The sequence below is a fragment of the Fusarium poae genome, chromosome 3, assembly GCF_019609905.1.
Source record: "Fusarium poae strain DAOMC 252244 chromosome 3, whole genome shotgun sequence".
In the NCBI taxonomy this organism is placed as follows: Eukaryota; Fungi; Ascomycota; class Sordariomycetes; order Hypocreales; family Nectriaceae; genus Fusarium; species Fusarium poae.
In genome coordinates this window covers 1,322,127-1,333,713 of record NC_058401.1, presented here as the reverse complement: position 1 = coordinate 1,333,713, position 11,587 = coordinate 1,322,127, and the positions used below count along the sequence as shown (strand labels likewise).

General features: G+C 47.3%; 3 protein-coding genes across 3 annotated transcripts; 2 read left to right on the top strand and 1 right to left on the bottom strand.

Moving 5' to 3' along the window:
• Positions 1-322: 322 nt before the first annotated feature.
• Positions 323-1,855, bottom strand: FPOAC1_007835 (uncharacterized protein; the record flags this gene model as incomplete). The annotated part of the gene is made up of 1 exon (XM_044852285.1): positions 323-1,855. The coding sequence occupies one exon, from the start codon at positions 1,853-1,855 to the stop codon at positions 323-325; it is 1,533 nt and encodes a 510-aa protein (XP_044704955.1).
• A 5,039-nt stretch (positions 1,856-6,894) lies between these two features.
• On the top strand, positions 6,895-9,382 carry FPOAC1_007834 (uncharacterized protein; the record flags this gene model as incomplete). Its single annotated transcript, XM_044852284.1, has 2 exons — positions 6,895-7,057; positions 7,104-9,382. The coding sequence occupies 2 exons, from the start codon at positions 6,895-6,897 to the stop codon at positions 9,380-9,382; spliced, it is 2,442 nt and encodes an 813-aa protein (XP_044704954.1).
• Positions 9,383-10,160: 778 nt separating this feature from the next.
• Positions 10,161-10,754, top strand: FPOAC1_007833 (uncharacterized protein; the record flags this gene model as incomplete). Its single annotated transcript, XM_044852283.1, has 1 exon — positions 10,161-10,754. The coding sequence occupies one exon, from the start codon at positions 10,161-10,163 to the stop codon at positions 10,752-10,754; it is 594 nt and encodes a 197-aa protein (XP_044704953.1).
• Between the last annotated feature and the right edge of the window lie 833 nt (positions 10,755-11,587).

Here is an 11,587-nt window from a genome sequence, read left to right as displayed (position 1 = left end):
GTTCTATCTCGTAGCAGTAAATACATCCTGTTCCCCATTAGACCTTGTGGTGCCGGCCTAGTGTATTCATTGTGATATGCCGGAGTAGAAGGTCCCGATTAAAGGTCCCAAGTGAAGTTCTTATCACTCCCGTCGCTATAGTGGCGTCGTAGGATCTTCTATATTAGACCCCTTACATATTCGCAAATTATGTATACTTCGGGACTTACGCCTCGGAAATCACCAAATAATAGGCGTATTCGCAAAGACTTGAGACCTTGTAGTGACCACTGGGGCCGTGGCGGAGCAAGAGGTCTCAAGATCTGGTACAGATCTTCTAGATCTAGTACCTTTCACGTCGCCTGGTTTGAACTGTTTGAAGTAACTTCTCCAATGCTTGGCTATCGGCCTGTTCAGTCAGGTAAACTAGCTCTTCTGGTGTGCCTGGCATCCCTGCCTGCACATAATGACACTCATCAAGACACTGCAAGACTGGCATTTCTCCGAATGACAATACCAGGTGAGTCCAGCAGTGTGCAAACGCCGAATATCGAAAGTCGATCGAGAGGAGGTAATACGGATCCTCAACATGTCGGAAGTAGGTCTCCCATTTTTCCCCGTCAAAGATAAAGTCCTGCAATAGAGGCAGCTCTTCGCCGATACTGTCAAACAAAGTATTCCACCTCAACGGACCAACATACCAACCTGGCTCATCGTGATCAGGCCTTGGTATGTGGCGTATATGAAATCGATGCTCCCCTTCGGTATCATGGTTGTCGTCTTGTACTCTCACCCAGCCATCAAGTTCAACCCCCCAGAACGAAAATTCGGGTTGCTGTACAAGGCAATGCGTAGCGATAGTGCATTGATGGAGGCGGAGGGTTGTGAGAGACTTGTGTCTCAGCACCCAATCGAAATGCCGCTCAAGCAGAATGTCAAGACCTCCCAAAGTCAGAGTCTTTAACCTCGGGAAATGAATATCCATGCCGCGGAATGCTCCAGGGATACCAGACCAGTTCTTTCCGGCGAGTGTCAACTCGACAAGATTTGGCGCAAAGCTTAAGATACGGTATTCTAGATAGTACGGAAACGTTCTAGTTTCATATCTGTAGCTTCGCTGAATCTCAGTGGTGCGAGCAAATCTGCCTTCACCTTCAGAAGTGATCTTGATGTGCAGGCGCTCAATGTCCTGGATGACGTCTGGCAGGATAGCATATTCTGACAGCCTGTTCTGTAGGTTTTCCAGAACCACTTCGCGAACTCTGCTTAAGTTAGGGTTGCCGTTTCGCCCTTGCATAGCCCTCTTGAGGGCTTCGAGTGTATATTCTCGCGACATTATCGGCTCCTCTATGGGTGTCGTGGATAGCGAAACGCCCATATAGGCCATCTCCCAGTTTCGCTCCATCTCGCCGCGGTAACCGAGACAGTCTGCTGTAAACCGCAACTCTATCGCATCAAGGTTGGGGAGATGACGGATTCTGTCTATGGCAGATTCAAACTCGGGCCATTGTGCATTATAGTTATGCCACGATACGGGCCATCTGAACGCTTCGCATAAACCATTATAAATCGAAAATGGATCTTTGACCAGGGGTGCGGTTTCGATGGCAACACGTTGGACATCGCTTCTGAACGATAACGAGTCCAAGAGTCTATTCCAGGACCCGAAGTTGTCATTTATGGTGGCAACGCTATGTCGGAGCACCAAGGTCCCTAGTAGGCCTTTGGTAGCGATGGCATTCCATCGGCGGCACACAAGACGGACTTGAGTACAATCGTCATGCCGATCATTACGGCAGTAGTAGTGCCTCTGACTTGGTGTCAAGAGGTGACTGAATATTCCATTCAGAATCTCGTCGGGGAGGTAAGGAAGCATTTTCGTAGAGGTTTAGAGAATGCAGAGGGTGTAGATGATGAAGAGATGAAGAGAATATGAGCACTGAATAAAAACACACGGATGATTAACAGCGATCTCAAAGAAAGCGAGGTTCTGGGGATAGAGGTAGAGAGAGGTAGGCAAGTGAGTATAAATATTTTCTCTTATACTTGCAGTGCTTGCTTATGCCAGCTTTGATTTGCAATTTTGCGACACACATTCACCTCGTCATCCAACTTTTAGTTATTGATTATACTATTGGTTAGAATCATAAGAAGCTTAGCGAATTCTGTCATCTCAATGTTTTTGCATGTTACCACTAAACCACATTCACTATCTCAGTCTGAACAAAGATTTGCCAGCACAACAAGCAGCACTCCTAAACACTGTTAGTTATTTGCTCTCCCAAACAACACACATTCACCTGGCATCATTGCGATAGAGATTTTTACAATAACATTCACCATAATCTGTTGGCCGTGCATAATGGGAGGCCTGTCAGGGTCGCCCCTTAATAAGAAATCACAACGATTCAAGTCAGAATGCTGCAACCCCGTGATACCAGTTGATATTGGTTCGAGGTTGAGTTTCTTGCGATTCATAAATAAATATTTAGTAAATTAAATTACACATTATTTCTCACGACCCGTTTCCGATATTGAGACATTCGAGACTACGGTGTTGATTGTTCCAGGTCAATCTCTCCATGTTCTACCGCACATAGTCGACAGATGAGCTGAAATTATTTTTTTTTGAACACTGTTCTGATAACGAAGTTTGAACAGGAAAGCTATTCGTGTTTTGCTGCCTTTTGTTCAAGCGCATACAACCATGTATTTATTGCCCAAGTATCTACACCAAGGTGTCCATTGGAACAGCACTATCGAACAATATATCCAAAGGATGCTTAACCTTCCTCTAGAATCCTTTAAATACTCTACTCTACACTCAATCTAATTCTGATTCCCAACCACCAACTTGCTAAGGCATTTTGACAGCATCTCTAAACACCACCAATCAGATCATCGCGATTTCACAACACCACAAACTCTACACTACCACCGCTATTCAGTATGTGTACATACACCTATTTCCAGACAATCTGTCACGGTTGTGGGCGAGTACTCAACTCCTACAATCTTTGGGAGGCATGCGAACTTGCGGGAACCGGCGACTGCGAGGTCGTCAACATTTCTGATTCCCAGCTTGCCAGCCCTTCACTATGTTGGGCTTGTCATGGGGAGTAGAGGATGAGTTCTGGACGTGATCAGATGATTCCTTTGGGAATACATCTTGATTACTGTCTTTGAACGTGGGGCTCTGGGATGTAGCTGAGGCTGGTTTTCAGCATTGTCTCAGAGCAAGGAAGATGAGGGTCGGGGCTAGACTCAAAGTATGTAGGTCATCAATTGAGATACCATTTGTCCCTGAATTAAGACTATCCGTGTATAAATCAATAGTGAAAGTGAATGACTTTGCAAATGCTATCTTGTAAGCTTCAACTGACGAGGAGATCAGTGATAATCCTCTAGGTAGGTCAAAATTATAAAAAGCCGGGCCAACTCGTGTTGCTCCCGCCTGTTTTCCTGCCACTTATACTCACTATCTCACTTTGCCTCAAACGCCTCCTTACATAACAAACGATACTCTCAACACTTTTAACCATGTGCACAATTGTAGATATCAATTTGGCGTGCAACAACTGCGGCAGAAACTGCGGTAAGACCATGAAGACCATTCTATGCAAGAATGCGAAAGAAGGGAATCGTTGTCTGAAGAGCACTGTCTCCAGGACGAAGCTAGTCAGTAAGTCACGATGCAGTAACTGCAATTCGTCAAATCAGATCATCAGGATCCAAAATCGACTTAGTTTCGTCGGATAGGATTCTTTTAGTTGATCTGATCTTATTCTTTTATTTCTTCTACACTTCATGTGATATGCTTCAAGTGCAGGTACAGACGATACACTTGCCGTCTGATGAATGCAAGAAATAGGAGGGAATGACTACCCATAATGGCTGTCATCTAAACTCGACAGCGCCTTCTTACTTTTCAATAATATCTCAAGATAAAAGGAAGGCATCCTCGCCGTCCAATAAACAAAATCTTCTTCTTTCGACAAACAAAATATCTTCCTTCTTCCAGCAACCATAACATTTTCAAGAATCAGTCATATCGATAATCCATCATCATCAACATCATGTGTACGCAAGTCCAGAGGCTACACGTCTGCGAAGGCTGCGGTGCCATTTTAACGCGCTACGACATCGCCGCCACAACCGTAAAAGAGGAGTGTTCTAAAGCCAAAGAAAACAAACGATGCGAGATTACCCCTCGTACTGACATTATCTTCTGCGATCCGGATGAATGTGAGGGGTGTCTGAAGAAGATGGGTGACCAGGGAGTGAAGCGGAAGCGATGTGTTACTGATATTGGAGCGAGTGATGACGAGCCCTAAGGAACTATAAGGGTGTCTTTGGTGTAGTGATGATGGCTTTAAGCAAAGGGGTGATATTTCAAAGCGTTTTTCTTACTGATACATGGGATAGTTACAATGCATTCCACCATTATCGGCCATTGATACTATCCCTTGTCCTCCGTTGTGTTGATACCATGATGATCAGATGACGGCGTAGAGAAATCTGCTTGAACAAGGTATTGTTTGTCCAGCTTACGATCTTTCAATCCGAATGTTTTACCAATGCTGCAATGACTCTTTGACACTTGTTCTGGTAGTCAAGCATAAACAGAGGGCAATGCAGAACTTGACTGTGAATAATCCCCTTGTTCAACCGCGGACAGCTCTTTTCTTTGTGACACATTTTGTTCTCATATTTCTTTGTTATATCGAACAATTCCACTTCTAATAAATACTTCTAGTTATGATTCCATCAAATAATGTCAAATTTCTCACCATCATCTTTTGACAGCAGAAACGCAAACGGTCAGTTCTACCCAAATCACTCACTACACACACAACTCGTCAAAATGTGTCAATTAACAACCACCGCCATGATCTGCGAGATCTGTCGTCGCTTGGTCACCTACACTTCGACCAACTCTCTCTGTCGCTCAGAGATTTGCTTTCAACAGAATGTACAGGACAACTCCAAGTATGTTTCCTGCCTTGAATGCAACAAGTGCAATCCTTCTGGCAAGGGTCTTAGCAAGATATAAGTCAGCCTAACCCCCGAAATCTGGGTTGTCCAGTTTAGGTTTAAGCTGGTTCATGGGTTCGCCGAGCCGGGAACTTGAGGCTAGCGAGTTCTTGGAAAGCATGCCGAGGTTTGGTTCGGACGTCATAGAAGGAAAAGTTTACCCTGGAGGAGATTGTTTTTCAGGACTTTTTGCTGTTTTTGTGGTTATGTACATGTCACTCCTTTGAATATCAAGTCACTCTTTTCCCTCAATTCGATATCTGGTCATGATTCTTTATGTTGATATGTGCGAATGTTTACCAAGTGCACAAGTTCTGTAAAGCCAATGGTTCGCGCTAAATACAGTGTGGCTCGAATAGAGTGCTTACACTAAAATCGTTCACTAATTCATGGCATTGATCAACTCAATGTTAAATTTCATTGATTAGACACATCAATTAGAGATGGTTGACACACGGGGCGATGGCCTCATCAATGCACCAACATTCATCCAGATCACAAGACCTTGGAAGCAAACTCTGCATCTCAATGGAAGCCTAACGAGCCATCCCAATGTCTATGGAACCGTTAATTTCCGAGTCAATAAATGCGGAGAACTAATATCCACTCGAGTCAAGCATGTCATGGAGCCGTTGCATTCAACAGCCACGGGACGATGGATTGGGTTTTCTCGGATGCAAGCGTATATCCGAACCTTCTTGGTGCAGCCCATATGAATCGTTAATGGATAAAAATCATGCACATCGAGTATTAAAGGTCCGAATACCCATTATAAAGGATGGGAGACTCTACAGAGACGGCAGATCTAAACGGCAGTGTCAGTCTCGCCATGTAAACGTAAACAAAAAACCAAACCCTCACGTGCTCATGGAAGGCCTGACAATCACGCCCAAAGTACAAATCTTGGCCCAAGCGGTCTAAACGGCCCCGAAAGTAATGTCTGTCACTGTAACCTAGGGCGTCACCAGGCCACTGCACTGGGTCGATGGGAATGGCCGTGCTGTCCGATTACCGTAAGGTGATTTCGCGGGGGAGAAAACGGACAACAAGTAACAAGGGAGGAACCAAGGATTGAGTGACAAAATCACTATTTTCCAAGTATTTTTTCTGTATATCGGGTGAGTTTGTCTTCGTCCGTTGAAAATACTACGCATGGGAGTCCACAACAGGGCCGAATTGAATTGCGGAGAAAAAAAGTCAACCCCGGCTCTTCCCCCAGACTTGTCAACGATACACTAAAAACCCCGGCAATTCAGAACTACTTTCTCTAAACTACGACGGAAACAGAAGAGAAAGAGAAAATAATCACTTTTAATGTCTGGTTAATCTTCGGGCTCTCGGTGGTATTGACGGCCGTATTATTAAACTTGTGGCTCCCTCGTGGAGTTGTTCTTCCCCAGGCTACAGACATCACCAGACCAACTCGAGTTAGCAGACAAAGATGGGATCTTCTTTCAGCAAACAATGACACCATCAAACCAAGAATGCTTTCTACTCTGCTCCTCTTTTATCCTCATCGGACTGACACAAAGTAGTATCGGTTAAGCCACGGCAGAAACTCACCAGAGTAAAGTTCCCCGATGGGACCCAGAAGACAAGGGTACGACCTCGTAAACTGGGAATACCATCACAAGACATTCAACTCTACTCCGCATGGCCATCCCCGCACAGCTCCTCTTATCGAAGAACTCGCTCGTCGACGACGCTAAACTTTTCACAATGACGCACTTGTTGGGGTGACAATCTTCCAGCGCGGGCATGCGCCGATGGACGGACCTGCTGCTACCGGACACTGGGATATATAAAGTCAATCGATAACCTACCATCAAAAAAGAGATCATCATCACACGCCAATTCATCTCTTCTCCCCCTTCTTCCACAATGGCTAGCCTTCGATCCGTGCTGGTCTCCGGCCTGTTGGCTGCGAGTGTGAATGCTCAAGACTTTGGTGGCAATGATCGCTCTGAGGAGGCCTTTAGCTGGGTTCAACCCAAGAACACCACCATCCTAGGACAATACGGCCACTCGCCTGAATTCCCTTCCAGTATGTTCACTACTCCAAAGTCATCAATTCGTTGCTAACATCACAGCCTATGCTACTGGCAAGGGATGGGAACAGGGCTTCGCCAAAGCCAAGGAGTTCGTCTCCAAGCTGACTCTCGAAGAAAAAGCCGACATGGTCACTGGAACTCCCGGTCCTTGTGTCGGAAACATTATCGCCATTCCTCGTCTAGGCTTCAACGGTCTCTGTCTCCATGACGGTCCTCTCGCCATCCGAGTCGCCGACTACGCCAGTGTCTTCCCCGCCGGTGTCTCCGCCGCTTCCTCCTGGGACAAGGAGCTCCTCTACCAGCGCGGTCTCGCAATGGGTCAAGAGTTCAAGGCCAAGGGTGCTCACGTCCTCCTCGGCCCCGTCGCTGGTCCTCTTGGACGTTCTGCCTACTCTGGTCGTAATTGGGAGGGTTTCTCTCCTGACCCCTACCTGACTGGTGTCGCCATGGAGCACACCATCAACGGTCACCAGGACGCCGGTGTTCAGGCTACTGCGAAGCACTTTATCGGTAACGAGCAGGAGGTTATGCGAAACCCCACCTTCAAGAAGGACGGTTACGTCGGTGAGGTCGATGAGGAGGCTCTCTCCTCCAACATGGACGACCGAACCATGCACGAGCTTTACCTCTGGCCCTTTGCCAACGCCGCTCATGCCAAGGCTGCCAGTTTCATGTGCTCTTACCAGCGTCTCAACGGCTCGTACGGCTGTCAAAACTCCAAGATCCTCAACGGTATCCTTCGCGACGAGCTCGGTTTCCAGGGTTATGTCATGTCTGATTGGGGTGCCACCCATGCTGGTGTTGCTGCCATCAACAGCGGTCTCGATATGGACATGCCCGGTGGTATCGGTGCCTACGGAATGAACTGGAAGGCCGGTTCTTTCTTTGGCGGTAACCTGACCAACGCTGTCACCAACGGCACCCTCGAGGAGGCCCGTGTCGATGACATGATCATGCGTATCATGGCTCCTTACTTCTGGCTCGGCCAGGACAGCGAGGAGTTCCCTTCTGTCGACGAGTCCAGCGGTGATCTCAACACTTTCTCTCCCCGAAAGACCTGGCTCAAGGAGTTTAACTTTACCGGCGAGCGCAGCCGTGATGTCCGAGGCGACCACGGTGATCTCATTCGCAAGCACGGCGCCGAGACCACCGTCCTCCTCAAGAACGAGAACAACGCCCTCCCCCTCAAGAAGCCCAAGTCCATTGCTGTCTTTGGTAATGATGCTGGTGATATCACCGAGGGTTTCCTCAACCAAAAGGACTACGAGTTTGGTACTCTTGTTGCTGGTGGTGGTTCCGGAACTGGTCGTCTTACTTACCTCGTCTCTCCTCTTACTGCCATCAACGCCCGTGCCAAGCAGGACGGAACTCTTGTTCAGCAGTGGTTGAACAACACCCTTATTGCTCAGTCCAACGTCACTGACCTCTGGATCCCCGCTGTTCCTGATGTCTGCCTTGTCTTCCTCAAGACTTGGGCTGAGGAGGGTGGTGACCGTGGTCATCTCAGCGTTGACTGGGACGGTGACGACGTTGTCAAGTCTGTCGCCAAGTCTTGCAACAACACCATCGTTGTCACTCACTCTTCTGGTATCAACACCCTCCCCTGGGCCGACCATCCCAACGTTACCGCCATCCTGGCCGCCCACTTCCCCGGTCAGGAGTCTGGTAACTCTCTCGTCGATCTTCTATATGGCGATGTCAACCCCTCCGGTCGTCTCCCCTACACCATTGCCTTGAACGGCACCGACTACAACGCTCCCCCCACCACTGCCATCAACACCACCGGTACTGACGACTGGCAGTCTTGGTTCGACGAGAAGCTCGAGATTGACTACCGCTACTTTGACGCCAAGAACATGTCTGTTCGCTACGAGTTTGGCTTCGGTCTATCTTACTCCACCTTTGAGATCTCCGACATCTCCGCTGAGCCTCTCGCCGACGACATCACCGCCATGCCCGAGGCCCTCCCTGTCCAGCCCGGTGGTAACCCCGCCCTCTGGGAGACTATCTACAACGTTACTGTCTCTGTCACCAACAGCGGCAAGGTTGATGGTGCTACAGTTCCTCAGCTCTATGTTACCTTCCCCGAGAGCGCTCCCAAGGGTACTCCCCCCAAGCAGCTCCGTGGTTTCGAGAAGGTCTTCCTTGAGTCTGGTGAGAGCAAGAATGTCAGCTTTGAGCTGATGCGCCGTGATCTCAGCTACTGGGATATTATTTCTCAGCAGTGGGTTATTCCTGAGGGAGAGTTTACCATCCGTGTTGGATTCAGCAGCAGGGACTTGAAGGAGGAAACCAAGGTTACCCTTGTTGAGGCTTGAGCGTTCTTTTACGATGCATGAGTTATATGATACCTATTCTTTGTAGATATTAATTAGTACAATTACGATTACCATATACTTGCTCTCAATGTGATGTCTGTGCCATGTAGTGTAATATACCAAGTTGCAGTTCAATTAGCATGCGACTTTACATGCAGAATGTCACATAAGAAAGTCAGATTGTGTTGAATTATTGTAGTTTGTTTGTGAGCACCCTTTCTTCTATTTTGAGGCTTGCTGGTCCTCGAATACATAACCCAAGCTCATCAGCTGTTGAGTGTGACCCTCCGACACGAAGGGAATGACTCTACTCCTTCTTTTGTCAGTATGCGCAATATGCCAGCGTTCTTGCGATTGTCAATATTATGATCCTTTGAGGAGCGTTTGCTGATGGTAGTTTTACAACCAACTGCGATCTTGTTGAACAATGCGAGATGCATGGAAACATATTGGACAGCGTTTGACAGCAGGTATTCAAAGGCTATCACTTAGCAATCGATCAAACAGCACCTCCAAATATTCAGGTCCACTGATAATAAGAAAATTGGCCGATAGAAGCACGCACAAGGGACGAAACCTTAGGTCAGTTTATGCAAATTTGGTCATGCTTCTTAGGCTGTTTATTTTTGTACATTAAGGCATAGATGCCAACCCAGCCGGCAACAACAGTCGCTCTTCAATCTCTTCATATCAAGAAAAAAAAACCCGCGTGGTATTGTAAGTAACTCGGGCTCGTCACAATACAATTACTCACACCAACTACCTAACTAGCATCGCAATGTCAACCCCTACCGAGATTACCCAAGACCGCGAGTCTCTCCGGACGATGGGCCTCGCAGGCCTCGTAGAGCTCTACGACGTAGTCATGCAAGACTGGAACTTTGGAGACCCCGTCACCATGCCCACCCTCCGAACTCACACATTTGCCGAAGCCTCTATCGAAGTCGGCACTATCGCTAAAGACCTCCCCGTCGAAGGTGGCGGTGTCCTCTCCAACAACCGCAAGAGAAAAGCCAAGGCTTTCCTCATGATCAAGCGCATCAACGACAACGACGATCACGGCTTTCTTTGGTGCGATGCCGACGGCAAGCCAGTGCGGCGCAGCTGGATCAAGAAGAAACGCGGTCTCGCCATGTCTATTGTTAAAGAGGAGCTCGTGGAGGATTACAATAACCACGAGATCAGCTTTGTCGATGAGTATAATGCTGCGATTTGGCTTGCTCATGCGAGAACAAAGGTGAATGCATATGTAGAGCGGGCTCGGGCTGGGGTGAGTGATGGATCGCGAATTACCTTTGAGGGGGATCGATTCAAGAAGAAGGAATATGTCTTTTGCTTTGAGGAGGATCCTGAGATCAATGGGACTCAGTGATATGATGGTGCACGACCTCAGGGTTTCAGAGGAATTTACCACTGGAAGCATAAGAGACGAAATTAAGGTCAGTTTATGCCATTTAGACCAGGCTTCTTAGGCTGCTTAGTCTTATCATCTAAGACTTAGGAGGCCAACTTTTCTGCTACTCACTAGCTTACCTAAATGCTTCGTGATAGCCCCTTGACACTCAGCAGTGACGTCGTATCTCAAGAACATCTAAATCCTACGTATAAATAGTGTCCGCCAGTCGCTTCAGGATACTCCCAAGCCCTTAAGCAAACGAGCCAACAGCACAAGCACTCTATCAGACAGTCTTCTCCATACTAAGGACTCAACAGCAATGTGTATTCACTACTCTACAAGCATCCGCTGCAGGGATTGCAACAACCTCATTGACCTCAAGCCTACTACTGAGTATTGTAACATTTACAGAAACCACAAGCTGGCCACATGCAAGCAAAGGACGATACATAACGTAAAAAGGGTCAGCTCGAGCCAGTGTGAGATATGCACGCCACCCAATCATCCCCCAAGGTTGCGGAAAGATCAAAGCGAATTGTTGATTGATTGACTTGTATCGGGGTCTTCCGAGTGGACATCTGACTTGCTTTTGGAATGAAGCTATCGTGAACTTTTACATGGAATGGTCAGCCGGCCTACCAGCTCGTTTTTAGCAGCGAAAAAGTATGAGACATTACTAAAAATTAAATTATGAACTAGAAGTAACCACAGTATTTATACTCTTTCCGAATTGGACCGTAAATGTATAAATCTTTTGTCAATTGGTGGTGTTGTAGGGTATCTGAGCACCCATGTAACAATTTCACAAA